We start from the raw sequence: 24,843 nt of genomic DNA on the forward strand, positions 1-24,843 counted from the left end.
ACTGTGTCCCTGGCCAAATGATCAAGAGGGATGTGGGGCAGGGCTGAGGACAAAGCGCAGGCCCATCCCTTCACGGTAGCGTCAGCGCCTTCGTCAGCTCCTTTTGGGGAGGGTCATGGGTCATCCCACCAGTTATTCATCTGCTTCATCAGATGGTGCCTCAGTCCTGATTCCTTCACTGTGTCCTGGAAGACTGAGAATTTTCCAAATGCGTGGCTGGAATCTCCTCTTGAACTCTCTTTAGTCTGGCTACTGTCCCTCCCCTATTCAGTGGACTGACTTGAGCCAAGTGGCTTAGAATGACACTGTGTTTTATTGTAACACAGGATAGGAGTTTGGCCCATGAGTCTTTTTTTTTTTTTTTTTTTTTTTTTGAGACGGAGTCTCGCTCTGTTACCCAGGCTGGAGTGCAGTGGTGCAATCTCGGCTCACTGCAAGCTCCGCCTCCCGGGTTCAAGCGATTCTTCTGCCTCAGCCTCCTGAGTAGCTGGGACTACAGCCATGCACCACCACACTCAGCTAATTTTGTATTTTTAGTAGAGATGGGGTTTCTCCATGTTGGTCAGGCTGGTCTTGAACTCCCGACCTCAGGTGATCCATCTGCCCCGGCCTCCCAAAGTGCTGGGATTATAGGCATAAGCCACCGAGCCTGGCCCTGACCCATGAGTCTTCTGTTCCAAGGGTGTTCAAGAAAAACCTAAAGATTTATGAACAACTAATGCAGGCCCACAAAAGACTGACAGAATGGGAGCGTCACAGTGTAGTAAACTTTCCCTCAAAACAAGCAATAAGACTTTAAAGTACACTGAAGTCAAAGAGGGCACATGTAATGTTTATTATGGGGAAAAAACGGTATAGAAAAATAAAACGTCAACACTGGTTTGTGTGCAGAATGTGGGTAGAGGTTGATCTTCTTGGCCTTAAGAAGCGAAAATGAGGAACTGCATGGGCAGGGTCACCCACTCTCCCCCTCTGTGTATGGAGCTTTGTGCCAAGCCTTTCATTGTGCAGAAGAAAATATCGAGACCCTGGGTGGGGGATCACCCCTCAGCAGTGGGGAGAGAAGCAGTATTCCTAACAATGAACCTCCGGGAGCTGTGGTGGTTTGAATAATGACAGCATACCGATCTAATGATTTTAACTGTATTCCAACTCCGTGAGCACTGTGTGTGCAATACATGAGAACACAGTAAACCAGAAGAGTGCCTCCTATGAAGAGCGCCTCATATTTACTCAATACTTTCTATGAGGCACCCTCATCCCCATTTCAGATGAAGCAGCTCAGACTCAGGGGGCTCCGTCCCTAACCACAGCCCCATGGTGCCTGGGATGTGTGCTGACAAACGCCTTCACACTCTGAGCACCATGGAGTCGTCTTCCTCCTGCCTCTCACTGTCTAGGTCATCTCGCATACTCTGCAAGGCTTTACATCACTGAAGACTCTGGGGCTTTTTTTTTTTTTTTTTTTTTTTTTTTTTGGCTTTAGTGCTCTGCTGGCTAGAACAACTCTTCTCCAATTTCTTCTGTATCTGTTTCGGCAATTAATTGTTCGGGTTAAGAAGTGTAGAGTCCCCACCCGCTGCATCCAATCTGGTAGCAAGTTCTGTTCTTCGCATCACCCTGGTCCAGGCCATGGCCTCTCTCACAGCGACTGCCCCGGGCAGAATGCCTGCACTCAACAGGGGAGAGCCGCAGGAAGTGCCAAGCAGGCACGAGGGAAGGAGGAAAGGTGGTGCCGGGGCTCCTGGTCGGATGGCGGTCTTAGGGAGGGTGGCACTGCAATCTACCCGCCGTCAGGCCGGCAAGGCTATGACTCATCCGTGCGATGCTTCGTCATCTTAGTTCCTCCCTGCACTACCAAGCCCTCAGCCTCTTTTTCTGAAATTGGTTTCTGCCTTCCCTAGGAAGCTGGCACAGGATGTGTTACTGTCTACCTGGGGATAAAAACCCCGTCAAGGCACGACAGCAACTGAAAGTGTGAGGAAATTCAATCTCCAATGGCAAAGGCTCAAACACAAAAGCTAGAAGCTCACTTGGTGGCTACACTCCAGCAGCTCCAGGTGGGCGGAGTGAAAGGTGGCAGTAGAAGGCTGACAGGTGGCCGCCTGGAGCGGGACTCTCTGGTGAGACAGAGCAACTGGTGTCGGGATCCCGGGGCTGGATCGCTTGTCTTCCGACATTTGGTTGAATGCAGTGGCCGTCGTGCTGCCCCCCTCCATCTCTGTCCTATGGACACCCACTTCCTGTCTTCCATTCCTCACAAGCGCAGGCCTGCCGCCCACTGCCTGGCGGCTTCCCCACTCCCAGTCTCTCAAGTCTTGTTTCCTCTGCCTAACTGGTTCCCATTCCTCTGTCATCTTTGGATCTGGTGAGAATCCCAGGACTCCACTGGGGCTGGAGACAGCTCGTGGGCTCAGCTATTTTGGAACCTTCAGTGCCTCTGTTCGCCTGTAGACAGGTGGCATGTTTTACAGGTTCTACTCAACAGGAAAAAGATTTCTTGGAACTTAAGAGAAAAACTGATTAGGCAGACTCCAAATGAAAGGAACCATAAGTAAAGCGGAGTCTGCTGCATGAATTCTTAAGAACTCAGGTATCTAGGCGCTCTACTGCACGCTCAAGTGCTCCTCCGTAAGTGCTGCAGAGTTAGAATCTTCACAGCCTCCCTGCAGGATGTTTGTATCAAGCGCCTGCTAACCACTGGCTCCGTGCGGTAAGACTTTCAAAACCTGTAGTGATGAAAGATCAGTGCGCTTGGGGCTGTAGAAGGCTTTCGTGTTCTTCAGACATGCGGTTGAATGCAGGCCCGTGTCCACCAGGAGCACTGGGCTTCTCCTGTGCCAATCTGCTTTTCAGTCTTCTCTTCATTGGCACATCCAGTCCAGTGATACAGGATCCCCAGCCCAAGCCTTTGCTATTTACAGCAAGGCCCAGAGTTATGGACAGAAGGCTACGGATTCTACTTTTGAATGCACTGTGGCATCCCTGTGTGACCTTGTGTGGGGATGACTGCCACACCCCCTCCCCACAAGTCAAGCTTGCTAAAGCCAGCCCTGCACAGACCGCAGGAGTAGGGGGTCAGGATGTCTGGTTTTGTTCACTGGCAGGCCCAGTGCCTCAAACTTTACTGAAGCATGACTGATTGCCTCTAATGGACAGGAAAGGGCTCTGGATTCCAAGGGAAAGGCTGAGGAGGAAACAGATGATGGCTGAAGCAGTCAAAGAAAGGAGAGGGAAGAGTTTTGTGATGGGAGAGGCTCTGCACATGAGACAGCTGGAATCTGAACTTGCAGAAATTTGAGTTTAGAGTTTTGCAGATAGAAAGCACCCTATACATTGCAGGGAATAGGAATAATTTCTGGATTAAAAAGTCTTACCTGGTTTATACCTTCCAGAAAGAGGAAGAAGCTTGAGTTGGATGACTCCATCTGCAGTGCTTCAGCTGACACGTGTTAGCAGCCATTGTTCTAGAAATGATTTCACTGTTGGAAACTGCTGAAGAAATGTGATTCGGTGAAGTGGGGCAGGCTGTCCCGGCCACTGTGCACTGAAGACCAGAAGGAAACTGAGATGGCTTCCTTCTGAGCCTGTACTGCTGACACAGCTCTGTAGAGAACGGGGTTGCACAAACGATGTCCCTAAGGCATGTACTCCAGGCACTCTGACGTAAACGCTAGGCTTTACAAAACAGAAACGTACACACAACATGGGATCTGTGAGCAGTAATGTGAGAGCTGCTAAGCAGACACAGCAGGTTCTATTTTTAACACTTGACTGGCAAAATGGAACTCCCTTCCCCTCCGTCCTCACAGAGAACGAGTGCTTTTGTTTTTCTTGTGGGTGACCTAACTTACCTGTTTACTGAAGGCCTGAGAGCCTGCTACAAAAGTAATTCAGACAGTAGCTTAGTCCCAAGCCGCCTTGGTTGGAACCATTCCTAGGCAGGGAGCTGTCACTGTCACATTCAGAGAGGGTATGCACTGTAATGACAGCAATGGAACACACTAGGCTTTGGACAGCCTTTACTGTCATATCTTCATTAGCTCAATCTAGAAAAAAGTTATTAAAAAGTGGGAGTTCTAATAACATAGTCTCTTTGTGAGGAAAAAGGACTTCAGATCAGTGAGGAAATTTCATAAACATGCCCACCTAATGCAGCAGACTTCAGGCAGCGGGGAGCACAGGGAGGCTGGAAGGGAAGTCCAATGTGTGCTTTAACTGCAGCCCACCCAGCCAACCTCCAACAAAAGGGCACGACTTCCAGAACTGGGAGGGATTCCAGCGTGTCTACTGTGGGGAACTCAAGACAAGCAGAGCATCTGCTGTTTCTCTGCCAGAGTTTTAAGGGCTTTGAAGATTAGGAACTGGAATCCAGGGTGCATTCACAGCTCTGTGTGGGTATTTCCCCCCAAAACCTGCACAGAAGTGAGAATGACAAAATCATGATGTTCCTTCTGTCTGGAATTTAATTTTCTTATGAAAACAAAGACAGAAACATTAAAATGACCCACTGCCAGGATAACATTTTGCACCGTCGCCCAGGCTGGAGTGCCATGGCGTGATCTCTGCTCACTATAACCTCCGCCTTCCGAGTTCAAGCGATTCTCCTGCCTCAGCCTCCCAAAAAGCTGGGATTATAGGCGCCTGCCACCACACCCGGCTAATTTTTGTATTTTTAGTAGAGACGGGGTTTCACCATGTTGGCCAGGATGGTCTCGATCTCCTGACCTTGTGATTCGCCCTCCTCGGCCTCCCAAAGTGCTGGGATTACAGGTGTGAAGGATAACGTTATTTCTACCCATCACTGGCACTTGCCCTTAATGCGAGTCATTTTGGAGCCCCTCCCTGTCCCTGGGCTTGTTTAATTAGCTATTTGCATCCTTGATGGCTATGAAGGAAGGAAGGGAGAGTCCGCGAGTGGATTTTTAGTCTTCACCCAATGCAGAGGCAGTTTTGAGTTTTGTGGACAGCAGAAGCTTCGGTTCTTTGATGTATCTATGACTGGGCCAGAGGTGCAGGTGACCAGGTCTGGGGACAGAGAGGGACTTTCCATCAGTCTTCTAGAACAGGGAGGAGATGGCTGGGAGCTGTTTGGTACCAACAACCAAAGTGAAGATTATGTGACAAAGGCTACAAAGGAGTCATTTATTAAAAACAAAACCCCAGAAACCCCTCAGCAGGATTTGATGACAACAACAGAGGAATCCAACACCCTGAGTGCTTCAGGCTCTGTTGACAGCAGGATGGGTGCCCACTGTGAGCTCGATCCACAGTGACTTCAGGCCACAGTGACACAGCACACCAGTTCATTACACAGGTCAAGACAGAGGCAGCCACTGGGGTGGGGACCCCTGGGAAGAGGCTGGGACTCAGGGCCCTTCTCCAGCCTCTGTTGTCAGGCATCCTCATGCCAACTGCAGGCTTCTCTCTGCCTCTGAACAATGGGTGCCTTCTTACCAGGCAGGGGCTGCTTAGGTAAAGGCCAGCAGACCTAACACTAGTTACTCCCAGAACTCTAGGCTTGCAGCAGAGACCACAGCACAGGGCCAGGCTCTCAGGACAGAGCAGCTGGTTCTTTCCCCAGTTCCTGGAATTTAGGGCCCACCTCAGCGGGGCATTTGACATGTATCCCCAACACCCATCTGTCACCACAGGTAAACCAAGACTATAATCACAACAGCAAGGACAGGATCGTGTTGCTTTTTTCCTTTTTTTTTTTTTTTTTCTTAAAGGAGTGAGGGCATGGAAAATATACAGCACACCAATGAAACAAAATGTCAAAAAAAAAAATACAAAAAAATAGAAAATAGAAAAATGTATTTACAAGTAGTACATTACTATGATGAGAAAGCACAAAGACACCTGGCTGCTATAATACATGCATTGGCTCGAGAAGAAACTACGGAACACCCTGCAAGGGAGAAGCCTAGAAAAGAAAGAAAGGGCCGAAAGGTTTGAACTCTTCATCCCTAATTTGCTACACTGATCAAAACCAAGTTTGGTCTCCTAAAGTCCATGAGTCTATCAGCACAAATGCTATACTGGTTTGTAACTGCGGAGTCAGTCGTGAAGGGGAAGGACAGCAGCTTATCCATATACAAGGAAGCCACAGTAAACTGCTCGACATGCTCAAAACGACAGCAAGCCCCTGTCAGCTACACAGTGTGATCTTAGCAGGATTTCATTTCTGTTTATTCATATATATCTATGTGTGTGTATATATATATGTACGTATGTATAAAAACCGTGCCCTTGTTCACTGCCAACACAACATCTGGGTGGACATGAACTCATTACAACAAATTCTTATGTGGATGTTGTAAGAAGTCACTCAATGTCTGTGGATTTAATAAGTCACTTCACACCACAGAAAATATTTAATAAATCCAAAAAAAGGAAAGAAGAATATAACGACAGAAGAGCTTCTGTCTCAGTTCTCTGAAACTGAGTCCCCCATAGGAAACTGGTCCCAAAGTTCTCGAGGGGTCACTGAAGAAACTTCGGTTTGCTAATTTTTTCCATCCTTTTAGTGTTCAAAAGTTCTAGAAAGACTCCTCGCTGTTTTCAGTTTTTAAACAGTCAAATCTCCATCTCCCCCACAAGGTAACAGTCTGGTGCAGATCCATAAAAACGTGGGAGGAAGGAGCGCCGGGGAGAGGCCTGTCTCTTGGAAGGGGCCCCACCTCTACATCCGCAGGAAGAGAAGGAACCAAACAGGGCTCCAGCACCTCTCTCCTGCATACAAGCTCCCTTTAAATGCCAAATCCAGTCACACGGCAGTTCCTTAAACACAGGTACATTTTTCTGAGTACCAGGCCAGCTCTAAGAGGAAACAAACCATGAGTTGAGAGAAAAGGACTATGATGGCCATCTGGTCACTTTCTACGTGATCCATCATACTTCCAGGAATCGGGAGCTGCTGGACTTGGAGTGGAAAGGCTCAGACCACATCCGCCGGAGGTCGCCCTGAGAAACAAGGGACTTTCTAAGTTACAGATTTAAGCACAAGGCACATACAGCTGTCTTTTCTGATTCTTTAAAAAAAAAAAATTTTTTTTTTAAAGATATGAAGTCTTCCTATATTGGCCAGGCTGGTCTCAAACTCCTGGGCTCAGGCAACTCTCCTGCCTTGACCTTCCAAAGTGCTCGGATTACAGGCATGAGCCACTGCGCTTGGCCTCGTTCTGATTTTTTTTGGATGGGTTCTCGCTCTGTCACCTAGGCTGGAGTGCAGTGGTGAGATCTCAGCTCACTGCAACCTCCGACTCCTGGGTTCAAGCACTTCTCTTGCCTCAGCTTCCCAAGTAGTTGGGATTACAGGCGCTCACCACCATGCCTGGCTCATTTTTGTGTTTTTAGTAGAGACAGGGTTTTACCATGTTGGCCAGGCTAGTCCTGAACTCGTGACCTGCCTGCCTCAGCCTCCCAAAGTGCTGGGGTTACAGGCGTGAGCCACCATGTGCCCTGCCCCCTTTCTGATGCTTGATCTAAGATCAGATTGCTTCTGCGGAAAATCAAAGAGCATTTAAATCTTACCCATTCAAAAATAACCCACTATTTTTAGGAGGACTCCCTAGAAGGGGTGCTTTTAGGCTCCTTGAGCAAGAAAAGGGCTTTTAGCAATTCTCTAGAGGTCGTGAGTCAGGTGACCTGGGCAAGTAAGTTGACCTCTGTAACCTGCTTCCTCATCTGTAAAACGGGGGACAGACACCTGGGAAGTAACACGCTCTCTAATTCTGGTTTTATCATATGCTGCCTCAACACTATTCAATTTTAATTATTCCCAAACTTTAACGTAGCGTGAAGCTGTTAGGTGGCGGGAGGGCACTGCTTTGAACAGAAGCAGAAAGTTCCCTCAGCTGGGCTCTAGGGCTTTCAATTAGTTATTCCTCGCCCAGGTGGTGTAGTGGCCTAGCTCATGAGCATTTTCTGATAGTGGCTGCATGAATCTGGAAGCGTTTGCTAATGCCAGGGTAGCGCACACACAAAATAGCAGAGATCAAAAGCTCACTCAGGGACTTAAGCAGAATCACCTCCAGCGAGGAGAGTGCAAACCCAGGCACGGGGCCAATCCAAGTTATTGCTTTCACAGGTTTATAACTGCTGCTCTCACCTTTAGATAGGCCATCGTGAGGAGTGGCAATAAGGTAAATGGCACCAAATAGAGAAGGGCGGGCTGGGCGGCCCGGTGAATGCGAGACGCCACAGTAGCAGTGAGCAGGCCTGTGAGGAGAGAGAAGCATCTGTGAGACAGGAGAGGGAACCCGTGTCACCTGGCTGCTGCTTGGCAAAGTCCTCCGACTGTACAGATCTAATGTGCTGTCGTCCATTCTGTGGTTGGGGTGTGAAATGCCCAGCTTGGGCAGCTGAAGAAATGTGGATCAGCATAGCTTTAAAAAACACCTACAACTCCAAGGACACATGACTGACCCAGGTCTAATTCCTTGCTCTGGTTCCTGGGTTCAAACCCTCCCTCCAGCCCCAAGTGTGCCTCTGTCTCCTGTGATGCTGGATTTGGGAGGCAGAAGACCTGGGTTCAAGTTTCAACTCTGCTACTCACAATAGCTAACATAACCACAGTTCAGACCTTCCACCTCTCCGAGCCTCAGCCTGCTCATCTGTCTAATGGGGATAATGCCACTTGCCTTGCCCCTCTGAGTTTGTGCTCTGAAATGAACCCACGTGAATGAACTGCTCTGGGACGAGGACAGTGCTGGGTTTGAGGAGGAGGCACGGAGTGCAAGAGACGCTCCTTTCCAGTCACTATGCAGGAGCAGTTGCATGTGCAGGCAGGTTACTACTTTTCCCAGCCCCATCACAACCATCTCCTGTCTGCCTACACGAGCTGGCTACAAAACTTAGCCTAGGTCAGAGTGGTAGAAATATAGAACTAATGAATGTAAGTATCTGTTGAATAAAGTAGGAAATAAATACAAGTCATTCAACTCTAGAGGAAGATTTAAGCACAGACTAATCCACTGCACTGTGTGCTGTGTGTCCTTGGCTTTGAAGACTGACATGCTTTTCCTACAATATTCTTCAGATGCACTGCTGGAGAGGGAACTGGCCTATATCCAGTACACAGAACACTTAGCATCTCACAGGCCAGGTTGTCTATTACAGCACTCAGAATTCCCGCTCTCCTTCCATCCATTATCTGTAGCTAGAAGACCTGATTTAATTCCAAGGGTCGGAGGTCAGCCAGAGCGAGGATCATCTGCAGTCTCTCTGGTTCTCTTACCTACAAAGTATCCGATGAGGGTGCAGTGAAAGTAGGAGACCTTCTGCATGCGCCCGGAGATGTTGGCAGGTCCAGGGGCCCCACAGGAGTCCCCACTGGCTTGTTTTTTGTAGTTGTCATAGCGAAGGACAAAGCATAGTAGGAGACCAGGCATCACGATGTCTCCGATGCCCAACATGGAGAAGTGGCTGCCAGTGGAGCTGGAATGCAGTTTCACAGGTTAGCAACATCACACTCTACACAATCCAGTTTCTATTCCTTTTGTGCAAAGTTTGTTAGCTTTTTAAGGAGTCAAAGAGCTTATCAGTATGGTAGATGGAAATCTCTTCTGATGGAACATCAGTTTTAAGAGTGTAGAGAGAAAAAGCTGCAACAGTACTGGCACTAGGGGTCTTCACCTGGCCCCCCCGTGTTTCAGGAGAGCCCCTTGGAAGTGACTGCTGAAGTGATTTGCATAAGTGCTGCTTCCTCTAGAAATGTCAAACGATTCATCATTTGTGACACACTCACTGTTGAGACTTCAAATAAGCACTTGGCTACTATTACAGGTGGAAGATTAAAGCAGTACATTCATTCTGCCAAGATTATATTACCAGGAGCTGTATAATTCTACCATTAGAACCTATTTTTATAAATATCTTACAAATTAAAAGGATCCAGATTCTCCTAACTCCCTCCAGCCAACTCGAAACAGTGGAAACAGCAGTAAGGCGTGGCTGTTTGCTGACATTAATCAATAATAAAAGGCAGCGCCTGGATCACTTAGTGGTCGTTCTTGGCAAGCCAAGAATCTCATCCTCTTCTGCAGCATGGAGATAATGACCCCAGGTTGGGATCAGAATGCTGATGACATAAGAGACTGACCAAGGCCGGGAACAGACAGGCACAGGAAGAGTGTGGTCCTGTCATAGCATGAGGTCCTACCTTGGGAAGACCAGTTTTCCAGGCAGAGACAGGCGAGGAACATCACGCCCAACATTGGGCCCCAGGTGGAGCTTCCGGGATAGAACGTCAAGGGGATTGTCAGCCGGCTGAGTGGCCACCTTCACCATGACGTTGCTATTGAAGATGTAGGCTGAGAAAAATACCTGCCGAGTTGGAGAGATGCCTTTAACAGAGGGAGCTGGAAGCAACCTGCTTTCAGCATCAGTCCTCCTTGCTCTTAAGAGCAGAGTCTCAGAATGCTGTGACTGCAATGCTTTCTTTGTATGATTTGAGAAAATCTTTGCTCTTCCTGTGTTCTTGCCAATTTCTGCACTCTCCACACCCAGAGATTACTCCGTGACAGGGTGGCCCTCACTGCAGCGAATCTTGTCAACCTGTTACCTCTTCTATCCTAGGAGTCACACACACACACACTACCTACTGTACAACAACTCAGCAAACAAAAGGATCAGACTGCACACCCATGAACAACTACAGTTAAGGACTCCGGAGAGGCAGTGATCGGCGGCCGGGCAAGCCCAACTTTGGATACTTCTAGTTAATAGTTTTCGGGAGTGAATGCTTCACTTCAACACAAAGAAGGGGAGGGGCTCCAAGGACATAAACGCTTACCCAAAATACATCATAGATTAGAAGCCCTGAGAGAAGCAAGCAGGAGACCTTGAGGCTCGGCAGGCGGACAAAGGCGATCATGGCGACACAGAGGCCCATGGCCAGTGCTGGGGAGGAGACAAGATACAGCAGATAGCAGTCAGTGTGGACTCCAGGCTCATCCTCTTTCCACAAGCTATGCCCCTTCACAGAGTTTGCAATTCCCTCAGAAATCAAGGCAGCCCTAAGCTCCAGCTTCAGAAACTTACATGCAATTTATGCAAAGCACCCATTTCTTCAGCCCGTTTGGACTTGTGGAATTTGGGGTGATTGCTTTCCTCCTGCTAGACACAGTGCTTGGCTGTTGGAGACCCAGGAAACCAGTCCGAGACCTCCCAGCTGTCTTTTCCTGCCTTCCCTCCAATGTTGTGGATGTGTTGTTCTTGCTCCCTGCTTTAAAGTGAACTCACACCCTAGATAACACCCCCTCCCTTTCATTCACTTGGAGGCATCATCCCAGCAATTCATTAACTGCATTATAGAAAACCAGAGAATACAGTAAAGCAAAATAAAAAAATTACATTGCCACTTTTCAGAGATTACTGCTGTTAAACATCTTCCTAGAATTTTTTTTTTTTTTGAGATGGAAAAATCACCCAGGCTGGAGTGTAATGGCACAATCTCGACTCACTGCAACCTCTGCCTCCCGAGTTCATGTTTGTATTTTTAGTAGAGACAGGGTTTCACCATGTTGCCCAGGCTGGTCTTGAATTCTTTTTTGTTTTGTTTTGTTTTGTTTTTTTGAGATGGAGTCTTGCTCTGTCGCCCCAGCTGAAGTGCAGTGGTATGCATCTCGCTCACTGTAAGCTCCTCCGCCTCCCGGGTTCACCATTCCCGTCTCAGCCTCGAAAAGCTGGGACTACAGGCTCACCACCACACCTGGCTAATTTTTGTATTTTTAGTAGAGATGGGGTTTACACCGCGGTTAGCCAGGATGATCCTCACCTCCTGACCTTACCATCCGCCTACACCTTGGCCTCCCAAAGTGCTGGGATTACAGGCATGAGCCATCATGTACCGCTTGGTCCTCGAATTTTGACCTGTGTTACCCAGCCATCATTTTACACCATTTGCACCTTTTTTTTTTTGTTTCACGCCTGTAAGGCTGGAGTGCAAAATACACGATCTTGGCTCACTGCACTTCTGCTTCCTGGGCCTGGGCACATGGCCTCCTGAGTAGCTGGGACCACCAGCACATGCCACCACACCCGGCAAATTTTTGTATTTTTTGTAGAGATGAGGTCTTGCTATGTGGCCCAGGCTAATCTCAAGCAATAATCTTACCCTGGTCTCCCGAAGTGCTGGGATGACAGGCATGAGCCACCACGCCCACCCTATGGTCCTTTTTTTAATGACTTGCTGAAAGTGGAGTCATCTGGAATTTTCTGGTGCTTCCCTATTGGGGTGGTTGGCTTTTCCTCTATCCCATATATTTCCCATAAATTAGATGTTATCATCTGAGCTCTTGATCACTTCCAGCAGGGCTTTCATCCCTGCTACTCCACTGACACTGCTCCTGGGGGCTTGCCAAGCATCCCCTCATTGCTAGCCATAGTAATTGACTTCTGTTCTCCTCTTACCCGACCTTTGGGCAGCAACCTGCCCAGTTGATGGCTCCCTCCTCCTCCCTTGGTTCTCAGGACAATGTGCCCTCCTGTTCCTCCCCTCTCACTGGCCACTCCTTTTCAGGCTTCTCTGTAGCTCCTCCTCAATTCCCAGAATTCCATGGTCCTTTCCTCAGATCTTTTCCTCTCTCAGTGATCTCGTCCAATCTCAAGGCTCTTGAGACTATATGTCATCAACTCACACATTTTTATTTCCAGCCTGAATCTCTTCTTGGAGCTCAAGACTCATACATCCTATGGCCTAAGAGACATATATACTTGGCTGTCCAATTGGCTTTTCAAATCTAACATGTCCAAACTCAGCTCTTAACAGTGTAGTCTTCCGTCTCCAAGCATTTACTCTTTGCTTCCAATTGTGCAGATAGAAATCAGTGATGTTGTTTTTGACCTCTCTTTCTTTTACACCCTGCCTGGCATAAGCCGCCAGCCTCTCCTGGCGTGCATTGCTGCAATGACCTTCTGCCTGGCCTCTCTGCCTCCAACTTAACCCCTGACAAGTCTCTTCATCACAGGGCAGACAGAAGCAGCTTCTTAAACCGTAAGACAGGTTTTGTGGGTCCCCTGGCTCAAAACTCTTAACTTCCCACAGAGTAGAAGCCACAGCCTTCACACTGGCTGACAAGGTCCTGCTGTGACTGTGACCCTTCAGGTCACCTCCTGCTACTTCCTGTGCCAGCCACAACAGCCTCCTCACTCTGCCCCCCATGCCGCCGCTTCAGTGCTCTGCATTTACTGTGCCCTCTGCCTGGAACAATCTCCTCCCAGAACCCAGCTGGCTCCCCTCCTCGTCTTTCTCAGTTCTTCACTAGAGTACTAGCTTCTCAATGACAGGTGGACTTTCTTACAATTATATTTAAGATTATTACACTTCCTGCCCTTGCCTTATTTTTCTTTTCATCTCTCAACATGTGATATACAAAATTTCTTTCTTTTTTTTTTTAAAACATTCTCACTCCCCTCAACTCCAGTGAAGGTTCCCCGAGAGCATGGCTCACTGCTCACCCCTGTAGTCTAGGCCGGGGCCTGGCAGGTGCAGGGTCTCTCCCTTCCTTCAGCTCTCTTCCTCCACTGTTCTGCAAACACAGGTTGGATGAGGACACAGAGCTGTTGAGGAATTCTTCATGGGGTCTTGTGGTGGGATGACTGTCAAACTCTCTGGCCAGGGAGGACACTCTCCACCGTATAGCCCGAGCCCTCAACACGCATTCCTGTGGCTCTGTTTTCTAGCCAGTTCAACACAATTCCCCCCTCTCCACACATACTGTGTTTTTTCACACTCTAGACAGAAGGTCCTGCCCTGGCTCCTTCATCTGGAAAATCCATCCTCATTCTTAAAGAGCCACGTCAGGAGCCCTTTCTCAGAGTCTTTCCTGATCCAACCAGTCAGTTGCTGCTGCTTTTTTGTTTTTTTTTTGAGATGGAGCTTTGCTCTTATTGCCCAGGTGCAGTACAATGGCGCAATCTCAGCTTACTGCAGCTTCCACCTCCTGGGATCAAGTGATTCTCCTGCCTCAGCTGGGATTACAGGCGTATGCCACCACGCCCAGCTAATTTTTGCATTTTTAGTAGAGATGGGGTTTTACCATGTTGGTCAGGCTGGTCTGAAACTCCTGACCTCAGGTGATCCACCTGCCCCGGCCTCCCAAAGTGCTGGAATTACAGGCATGAGCCACCATACCCGGCCCAGTTGCTTCTTCTAGGTGATGTGCCATAGAACGTTGAATGTGTCTCAACTCACTCGTCCATTCTATGACCGTGTGAATATTTATACACTGGTGAGTTTATTTCCTATGCTAACTGACCACATGCTCCTCGGAAACAGAAACCATGTCTGATTCTTTCTGTGGATTCCTAGCACTTGACAGAGTAGACATTCAATAAATACTTGCTGAATGAATGCAAAACTGTTCTATTAACTTCAAATTTCCACTTATTCTAAGGAAAGTAAAAAGCCACACGAGCAGATATATTTCATTTTCATAGAACTGGTGGTAAACTGTCAATATATGTAATCAAGTGGGTAAATACAGCAGCTTGGCAGACTCTGGACACATCAACTAAATTACTATATCATGGGTTCCTACTGTGTGGACGGTGCTATCTAAACACAGAGGAGAAAAAGCTGCTTCATCCCTACAACTCAGAATCTGAGTTGGAAACAGAGTAGTCAACCCAGGAAGAGCAAACTATGTATCTTCATCTCCACTGTCATCACTGTTATCAAGCCCTCACTGAGCTACAGGGTGAGCTGCAGTGTGAGCTCTGGAGAGAAGGGGTCAAGACCTAATTCCTGACTTTATAATCATATAGGATGTTTATTATACTAGGGTCTCCTTTAATTTTTAAATACATTCATAAAACACAACCCGGTAAAATGTATACAAATGCATGTCATTTGAAATGAACCCAATGAAATGTATTAGTCAGTGAGGCTTGACAAAGCTCAGAGCATTCAGAGCTGCAAAGGGATGACTGAAGCATGATGTTTAGGGCACTGAGAGACGTACCCAGAGCCCCTGCTCTAATCAACTCACATGCATATCTGAAAGGACAGGCCCTCCCATGGTCATCATCTTCAGGAAACAAAGATTTGGTTGTGTCATAAGTCAATCAACAGGACATTTTCAGGGAGCAGCTCAGAAGGCTGGAGGAACAACAGCAGTCAGCAGTAGGTGGGAAGCGCATCGGGCCAGAGCATAGGTGAAACACAGGTTTGTGTATAGATACTGGCTAGGGTGATCTGTTCATGGACTTACAGGTGAATACATGGAATGCAAGGCATCAAGGGCACGAAGAAAGTAACAGAAGGCCTAGGATGGGCAGATGAGAGACAGGAGTCTGTGGGGAGTGAGGGTCAGAGGACTGAATGATGCAGCTCACCAGTAACCAAAGGAGGGGCGGGCAAACAGACTGGACAGAGAAGCAAGAGGCCAGGCTCCTCGGGGTAAGTTTATTTGCCTCTGTGACACATGCAGACGACCTGTCCCTTCCTGACCTTTTCTTTTTTCTTTTTTTGGAGATGGGAGTCTCGCTCTGTCGCCCAGGCTGGACTGCAGTGGCACGATCTTGGCTCACTGCAACCTGTGCCTCCCAGGTTCAAGCAATTCTGTCTCAGCCTCCCAAGTAGCTGGGAATACCAGGGCCCGCCACCACGCCCAACAAATTTTTGTATTTTTAGTAGAGATGGGGTTTCATCATATTGGTCAGGCTGGTCCTGAACTACTGACTTCAGGTGATCCGCCTGCCTCAGCCTCCCAAAGTGCTGGGATTATAGGCATGGACCACCGCATCTGGCCCATCCTGGCCTTTTCTACTCAATTTACCATAGAATCACTTCATCCTAACAGCGCAGGAGCCACTTGCTGCTTTGTCATTGAACTCATGCTAATCCTCCTCTACCTGGGTCTAAACTAAATATGGAACAGACTGCTCAGTGAGACTGCCCAGTGACTGGGTTTTCCATGACTCTAGATAGTGTCATTCTATCCTAACCTTCCAAATAAGAAAGTCTGGGTTCATCTTCAACACATCACAGTCTCTCATCATGCACATGAAATCTGCAGCCATTCTGGCCATTCTGAGGTGTTACCCTTTACTGTTACTGCAGACCTTGCTCACAACTCCGCCTACTTCCTACTTTGCTGTGTCTCCTTACCCTCCCTCCCTCTTACTCTTTCCCATGTACTGTTCACTGCCACTGTCAAACATCTGTTCACATAATTTCCTGCCTCCAGGTCACCAGGTTCCCTTCTCTGTGACGAATCAAGTCTAATTATAAAGTGCATAAACTCAGGAGGCACAACCTCCACAGAACGGAGCTGAGCACCACGCTGGCTCTGCCTTGGCGTCTGTCTGAATGGGTTCCTCCTATTCCTCAGCCTATCCCTTCTCTCCATCTGTGTTAAGTTGAACACCCTCTTTCTAATTAGACCATCTAGGTCCTCCTCACTCTAGTCTAAGTTCCGTATATGAAGACGCAGAAGGCATCCCTTTGTCTCAGAGAAAGAAGGCTCTTAGAGGTATGTGGAATTAATACCACTCTGACCAGCGAATACTGCCCACAAGCGATGTCATATTCCCAGAACATGTTCTCAATCAGTCATCTAGTTTGCCTGCCTTTCATTCTGTCATTCAAGTAACTCTTAAAAAATCTTACCTTCTCCTCAGAGCTTTTCAAGGTTAAAGTGAAGGGAGGTGCTCTCTTTCCCTTGTGGCTTTAGACACTCCTGAGACTCTCTTATAGGTTCACCAACATGCTTAACTTTTGGTTAAATGCATATTAACCGAAAGTGTTGGGGGAAGTAAATGATTAATTTTAGCCATTTAGCTACAGTTATCTTCAATTTATCACTGATATCTCTGTATCACACCGTCTTCTACAACCAGTGGGCCAGGGACAAAGACAGTGAGACCAAACGGAGCTCAAATGTTCTCTACGAGGATGACATAACCTGCAAGGTTTCTAAGCAGTGCTCCCGTTCTCGATACAGGCTCTCTAGATATCTATGCCCTGTGTGGACTCAGCGCACCAAGAGTGTACCATTTTATTTATTTATTTATTTATTTAGAGACAGAGTCTCTGTTGCCCAGGCTGGAGTGCAGTGGTGCAATCTCAGCTCACTGCAACCCCTGCCTTCCAGGTTCAAGTGATTCTCCTGCCTCAGCCTCCCGAGTAGCTGGGACTACAGGCGCATGCCACCGTGCCCTGGTTAATTTTTGTATTTTTACTACAGATGGGGTTGCACCGTGTTGGCCAGGCTGGTCTCCAACTCCTGACCTCAGGTGATCTGCCTGCCTCAGCCTCCCAAAGAGCTGGGATTACAGGCGTGAGCCACCGCCTGTGTAGCATTTTAAAACAAAATATCAATTGTTAGATTTCTGGCCCTAAACATGTTCTAATCATAGGTTAGCAGCAACTGCTATAAAACGAGGGGACTGAATCAGACATCTGTCAAGACTCTGTTAGTCCCTGACCTGGGCAGCGGATAGACTGTAATTCAGGTTCTATGATCCTTGATCACTAGGGGTGCGTGCTCAATATTCATCAGCTTTTAGCTCACATGCCATCACCCATAGGTCGAACTCTTTCAAGTCTTCCCAAATCTGAAAGGTTAATTTGCCAGATGAAACTGAGAGTAGACAAAACAGCCCTGGACTTAAGTTCGGGAAAATCCTGAAGTCCATTCTTAATGTTAATACTTCTTAGTGTAGCCCTGAAAATAATTTATCATCCTGTTTTCACTCTAAATTAACTTCAAAGAACAGACTTTAATTAAGAAACACTAATTTAAAAAAACCTAGCCACCAAATATCATATCACTGCTTACAAGATGATTTCAGATTCTGCAGAAGTCTGAAAGATAATATTCATGGCAGAGAGCAACACATTTCAGTGTATTACACAGTATAGCCAGAAAGCTAGACTACTGTGACAGCAGAAAACAAGTCAAACACAAGAAACAAATGAAAAGCTCAAAGGCTCTCTTTGAGAAAAAATTCCATCCTTGGTCACAAGGGCGGTTCAACCAGTGCAAACTGGGAGGAAGAAGAGATCCGTGGATAATACTGGGAAACTGCAGTAATGATAGAAAACATGGTAAAATTCTAATTAGGGTTTAGGGGAGCCTCACTGAACACTCAGCAAAACGTTTCAACTATGAAGTGAATTTTCCAATGGAAATGTACTTCTGATAGTGGCCACTGGGAACAAAAAGTTTGTCCTTTATGGCCAATTTTCTATCAACTGTACAGTCTAGAGGAGAGACTCGCATAGTAAAACAGACCCTTTACTATGTCTTACAGAGGTGCTCACCCCATTCCTCCCTTAGTGAGTCTGATAAACCTGTCCCAGACCTGTCTGCAGAAGAACAATGAAGAAAATTCTCCCAACTTGCTCTAAAGTGTGTGTTTCCAATGGCTGTGAAAAGAATGTCACTTTCCACCAAGCTAAACCTTTTTTTTGGTAACATACTATTAGTAAACAGGCATTTTTTCCTGTTCTCTGCAATGCTAAGGTAGGCCAGAGCTGAGGGTAGAAAGACCACACTGCTTATTGTTTGAGAGACAGCTCATCTTTTTTGGGTCAGCAGCTTAGTAAGCACTTTAAACCCTCAGCAAAACATGTAAATAGTATCATGTGTGTCTGGACACAAGAATAAAGAGATTCAAGAAAGGAGAGCCATCAAAAAGTTAGCAGTGGGATTACCGAGAAACTCAGACCATATGGCAGACTGAGACTTCAAGGCAGTTAAAATATCATTTGTCATAATATGGGCTTTGCGTCTGCTAGCATTGAGACTAATCATCCTGCTTAGGTGATTACTGCTTTACATTACTTTAAACCAGCAGCATCTGGTGCTTTCAGCGTCTCATTCCACATTTGTTTAGGTGGATTTAAGTGCATCGTTACGGGGGTGGTCTCTCAATCTGTCATTTAAAGACACCATCATAAAACAGTTCCTCTTGGGAATATGTGGTTCACAGTCATCCAAACAGCCAACTTACATGCACTGAAAAAATGTGGTTTAGATTCTAACCAACTAACCGGAATTTCTAAATAGTTACTGTTCAGACGTAACAGTAAGAGAGACATCTGCCTGTTTCCTCATCAGGAAGCCACTGGACTAGGAAAGATTTAAGGGATATAATCATAAAAGATATGAGATTGATTTGGACTAAAATTTATTCTCTGTGCTCCAATAATTATCATGATCTAGATTCCTTAATATTGTATATTTTTAAAAGATTAGGTTTTACTAAAGTTTTTCAGAATCCCCTTCATGCTCAGTTTATACATGAATCACTTCTTCCCTACTTTAAATTAACAAATCATTGTTTGCAGAATTCAACAAGTGCTACTCTCAGGAAAAGTCTAATGCTCACAGCTGTCACTTTATCACTCTTAATAATAACTAGTCCTTATAGAATCAGCACTTAGCCAGCCTTTTACCATAAGCTTGGCAAGCAACTTGTTGTATTACTTTGAATGTAATTTCATCAACTTCCAGAAGCACTGAAGTATCGTAAATCACAATAAATAAATCACAAGCTACTGAAACCACTAATTAATACTTGATTTGGGAAATCAGGTTTGATAGCCACTTAAAAATTGTAGCCATTGCACTTCAGACTGCTTATATGCATAGTGGGTTCTCTAGTACTGAAGCAAACAATCACAGCACATGTTTATATAAGGGAATACAAGATGCTAAACAAACGACCAAACCTGTCAAAATCAGCACAAGTGAATTACTACACAGACGGGCATGGATGATTTTGACTTTGCCTTCCCTGTCTGTGTCATCAAAGGTCTGTATAGTCTAGAGGGTAACTTGGTCTGCAAACTCAAGGAACTGTTTTAATAGCTTGGTATATGGTAGACACTCAAAAAAAAGCACTGAATAACTACTATGAAAATAGATTTACATATTTATAAAAAACAAAAATATATTTAACATTTTATTTCTAAAATGACTGAACAGTAAATTTTTTTTTTTTTTTTTTTAGATGGAGTCTTACTCCGTCGCCCAGGCTGGAGTGCAGTGGTGTGATCTCGGCCGACTGCAACCTCCACCTCCTGGGTTGAAGTGATTCTCCTGTCTCACCGTTCCGAGTAGCTGGGATTACAGGTGCACAATACCACGCCCGGCTAATTTTTGAACTTTTAGTAGAGACGGGGTTTCACCATGTTGGCCAGGCTGGTCTCGAACTCCTGACCTCAGGTGATGTGCCCACCTTGGCCTCCCAAAGTGCTGGGATTACAGGCATGAGCCACCGCATCCGGCCTGAACAGTAACATTGACAGTTTCTCTTTAGATGTAGCAGTTCTACGAAAGTTCCCACATGTGTTGACAGAGTCACCACCATGCTCAGCATAGAGAATGGTCACATCATCCACCAAAACCCATGTGTTTTTTCTTTATAGTCACCCCACTCCTCCACACAAACCCTGCCAACCACTGAGCTGTTCTCCATCACTATAATCTTGTCTTTTTGAACAAATGTATTTTAAAATTGTAAGTATAACTTATATTTGTATGTTTTACAATTTGCAATACCATTGCTAGTTTGTTTCCACAGAATACTGTTTCTTATGGCATTTTACTAACTTGACACACAGACATTTCAAATCATTGTACTGGTCAAAGTCACTTACGAGGAAAAAAATTCCTAGGTGCAGAAGGACAAGTTTTTTGTTTTCCTTAAAGTTTAAAATTTCTTTCTTATTAAGATGATTCTGATTCTGGATCCAGAAAAAAAAAAAGTTGACAATCCTTTTTGTCAAATTCTAGCCAAATTGACCATTAACAGAACATCCTTGGTTTTGAGTTAATTCATATATTTGATGCAAATATCTTCTAAAAAAAAATCCAAACAATTACTTGAGCCCAGGAGCTTGAGGTCACAGTGAGTTAGGATCATGTCACCATATTGCAGCCTGGACAAAAGAGCAAGAACCTTTCTCTAAAACAAATTAAAAATAAAAACCCCAAACAATGGACCAAATACTATGCAGCAAACTTAACATCAGTCATACCAAGTATATATAGCCTATAAGATCAGTACTTAGAAACTGTTTGACTAACTTAGCTACTCTGAACTTGAGGCAGTGACAGTAAGCATCACTCTGGGGGGCTCTGGGCTCAGACAATGATGAACATCAACCCCATTATCTCTGAGCCAGCACAGCCCCAGAGCTGCAGGGAAACACTGCCTAGTGGAGTGCAGAGGAGCCTCCCAGACCTAGCACTGGTTCCGAAGAGCTTTGTCTCCAAAGTCTGGAGTAGCTTTATGGTTATTTGGAGTAGGTAACAGGAATAGATGCAATCCATACCTGTACCCCAGATTTTCAAATTCTTCCCTTAAAAAGTCTTCAGAATTACGAGTAGTATAAAATTGACTGTCTTTATATTTTAACCTTCTTCCCTTTGGAACCACCAAAAGAAAGGAAAAGGGGACAGTTTACAATCCCTTTTAAAGGATTTTACTTTGTGGGGCAGAGCAGTTAGATAAAAATGTTCTGAGATTATGAAAGTGAACTGTGGAAATGTAAGGAATGTATATAAAGGAAGTGGAGGCTGGGTGCAGTGGGCTCACGCCTGTAATCCCAGCACCTTGGAAGGCTGAGGCGGGTGGATCACCTGAGCTCAGGAGTTCAAGACCAGCCTGGCCAACATGGCAAAACCTCGTCTCTACTAAAAATACAAAAAAAAAAAAAAAAGTTAGCAAGGTGTGGTGGCGGGCACCTATAATCCCAGCTACTCAGGAGGCTGAGGCAGGAGAATCACTTGAACCCAGGAGGCAGAGGTTGCAGTAAGCCGAGATCACACCAGTGCACTCCCGCCTGGGCAACAGAGAGAGACTCCATCTCAAAAAAGAAAAAAGGTGGAAACAGAATGATATGGTTTAAAAGAAAAGTTTAAGAACATCTCAAGGGGCTGGGCCTCGGGGCTCATGCTTGTAATCCCAGTGCTTTGTAGAGATGCAGTCTCACTATATTGCCCAGGCTGGTCTTTTAACTCCTGGCCTCAAGCGATCCTGCCATCTGGCCTCTCAAAGTGCGGGGATCACAGGCTTGAGCCAATGCACTGGCCCAATCCCAGCACTTTGGGAGGACTGCTTTAGGCCAGGAGTTCAAGACCAGCCTGGGTAACATAGTGAGACCCATCTTTATAAAATAATAATAAAAAAAAATGGCTAGTATGGTGGCTTGTGCTCGAGCGCCCCACCCTACGTGAGTGCAGAGGTGTGAGAACTGCTTGAGCTCAAGAGTTGGGTAAGCACTGACCATGCACTGCGCTCCAGCCTGAGCAGCAGAGTAAGGTCCTGTCTCAAAACAAAACAAAACCAAACAAAAAGCTGGGGGAGGCCAGGCACAGTGGCTCATGCCTGTGTACGTTGGGAGGCCGAGGTGGGAGGATCTCCTGGGTCCAGGAGTTCAAGACCAGCCTGGGCAACATGAGACCCCGTCTCTATTTAAAAAAAAAGGCTGGGTGTGGTGGCTCACGCCTGTAATCCCAGCACTTTGGGAGGCCGAGGCAGGTGGATCACCTGAGGTCAGGGACTCGAGACCAGCTTGACCAACACGGTGAAAATCCAACTCTACTAAAAAATACAAAAACTAAAAACTAAAAAAAAAAAAAAAAAAATAGCTGGGCATGGTGGCATGTGCCTGCAATCCCAGCTACTTGGGAGGCTGAGGCAGGAGAATTGCTTGAATCCAGGAGACGAAGGTTGCAGCGAGCCAAGATCACACCATTGCACTCCAGCTTGGGCAACAAAGCGAAACTCCCTGCCCAAAAAAAACGTTTTAAGGGAAAGACTAGGAAAATTATGGGTGATTTTCAGAAACAGCCTCCCAGATGCTTTGGTGGTAAGTATGAATTCTACATAACGGGTCTGTGGCTGGGAAGAGCCACTTCTCTGAACCTTTGTTTACTCTTTTGAAGTGGGAACAAACAGCAGTACCTACTTCAAAGAGTTGTTCTGAGGATTAAAAGAGATAATCCATGTAAAACACCTAGCAGACTGTCTAATCCATAGAAGGCACTTAATTCACCCGAGGTCTTACTGTCATTATTATTTCATCCTTATCATCAACGAAGAGAAATTCTCATATGCTACAGGTTGGAGCATAACTACTATAGCCTATCTGAAACGCAGTATAATAATTAGGTATAGATTTTTTAAATGCAAGAATTCTGTTCCAGGAATTTCATGTCTAGGTATTCATCCTTAATACTCTGGAGTTAATAAAAAGGATATGATATACTTTTATGTAATGATATGTATTTATATCATTACATAAAAGTATGATATATATATCATGTACATAACGCAGATTATATATAGTATATGTAATATAACGTGATATATATAGAGCATAATATGATACATTGTATTACAATCTAATCCCATTTCCTTACTATTCCTTTTTTTTTTTCTTTGAGATGGAGTCTCGCTCTGTCACCCAGGCTGGAGTGCAGTGGTGCGATCTTGGCTCTGCCTCCCGGGTTCATGCCATTCTCCTGCCTCAGCCTCCCAAGGAGCTGAGAGTACAGGCACCCGCCACCACGCCTGGCTAATTTTTTGTATTTTTAGTAGAGACGGGGTCTCATCATGTTAACCAGGATGGTCTCGATCTCCTGACCTCATGATCCACCTGCCTCAGCCTCCCAAAGTGCTGGGAATACCGGCATGAGCCACTGGGCCCGGCCCTTACTGTTACTTTTTAAAGAGACAGGGTCTCACTCTGTTGCTGAGCCCGGAGTGCAGTAGCATGATCATAGCTCACTGTAATCTTGAACTCCTGGGCTCAAGGGATCCTCCCACCTCAGCCTCCCAAGTAGCTGGGACTATAGGTGCACCATGCCCAGAAGATTTTTATTTTTGTAGAAATGGGATCCTGCTATGTTGTCCAGACTGGTCTTGGTCTCAAGTGATACTCCTGCCTCAGACTCCCAATGTGCTGGGATTACAGGCATTAGCCACTGGGCCAAGCCTCCATTTATATAAGAAAGCACAGTCTGCACATTGTACATTAATATTCAAAGAGGCATCATTCATAATAGCCTAAAAAGTGGAAATAATCAGTAAATGAATAAATAAAATTAGTGTATCCATATAATGGAACAGTATTCAGCCATAAAAAGTGCTGATACAGGTTACAGCATAGATGAACCTTGAAAACATGCTAAGTGAAACAAGTCAGACACAAAAGGCCACATAATGTATGATTCCATTTATGGAAAATGTCCAGAATGGAGAAATCCATAGAAACAAAGTAGAGACTAGTGGATACCTGGGGCTGGGGTGGGGTGGTGGGTAAGGGGAACGACTGCTCATTGGTTTTGGCGGGGGTGGGTGTGAAAATGCTCTAAAAGTTGATTGTAGTGACGGCTGTACATCTCTGTGAATATCCTCAAGTATCTATAAAACTCTATAAAGGAAAATTACAATTTGTCGCAAATTAGTCACTTACCATCCATGAGAAGCCAATGGCCAGTGAGAACCCAGATGAGGACGAGCATGACAGACAGAGAGAATGACAGCAACTCAGCAGCAGTGAAACGTCCACAGCAACCAAAGGAAATCCTGGAAAACACACAACGCTTATTGGACAGTGGGCACACTTTATTCAATAACCAAACTCTCCTTTGGTATTTCATGATCAGAGTTCATGATGGCTGGATTAGAATAGCAGACAATACCAAGATAGCTTGAAATCCAAAATACTCAATCCTTTTTTTGAGAAACCTATGGAAAACTCACAGGAATATACTTCTGCACCATCTGAAAATGTCTTTTTGGGGCCAATTATCAACAGTGGCATTTAGAAGTTTGAAGTGACAATATCGACCTCTGGAAAAGCTAGTAAGTATG

At 45.9% G+C, this 24,843-nt stretch overlaps 1 protein-coding gene across 4 annotated transcripts in view; it reads right to left on the bottom strand.

The window, feature by feature from the left end:
* Positions 1 to 813: 813 nt before the first annotated feature.
* Positions 814 to 24,843, bottom strand: part of SPPL3 (signal peptide peptidase like 3) — a 147,267-nt gene continuing 123,237 nt past the window's right edge. For 3 of the 4 annotated variants that reach the window (XM_009181850.4, XM_031650823.1, XM_021923033.2), the window contains 6 exons: positions 24,443 to 24,555; positions 10,799 to 10,905; positions 10,166 to 10,329; positions 9,242 to 9,441; positions 8,114 to 8,223; positions 5,132 to 6,966 (listed from right to left, as the gene is read on the bottom strand). In XM_009181850.4, coding sequence (XP_009180114.1) covers positions 6,895 to 6,966; positions 8,114 to 8,223; positions 9,242 to 9,441; positions 10,166 to 10,329; positions 10,799 to 10,905; positions 24,443 to 24,555 — 766 coding nt within the window. In that variant the 3' untranslated portion in view covers positions 5,132 to 6,894. Of the gene's footprint in view, positions 5,088 to 5,131; positions 6,967 to 8,113; positions 8,224 to 9,241; positions 9,442 to 10,165; positions 10,330 to 10,798; positions 10,906 to 24,442; positions 24,556 to 24,843 lie in introns of those variants that run through there. The other variant, XM_031650824.1, reaches the window with a different exon arrangement.

Source organism: Papio anubis, chromosome 9, assembly GCF_008728515.1.
Source record: "Papio anubis isolate 15944 chromosome 9, Panubis1.0, whole genome shotgun sequence".
Lineage (NCBI taxonomy): Eukaryota > Metazoa > Chordata > Mammalia > Primates > Cercopithecidae > Papio > Papio anubis.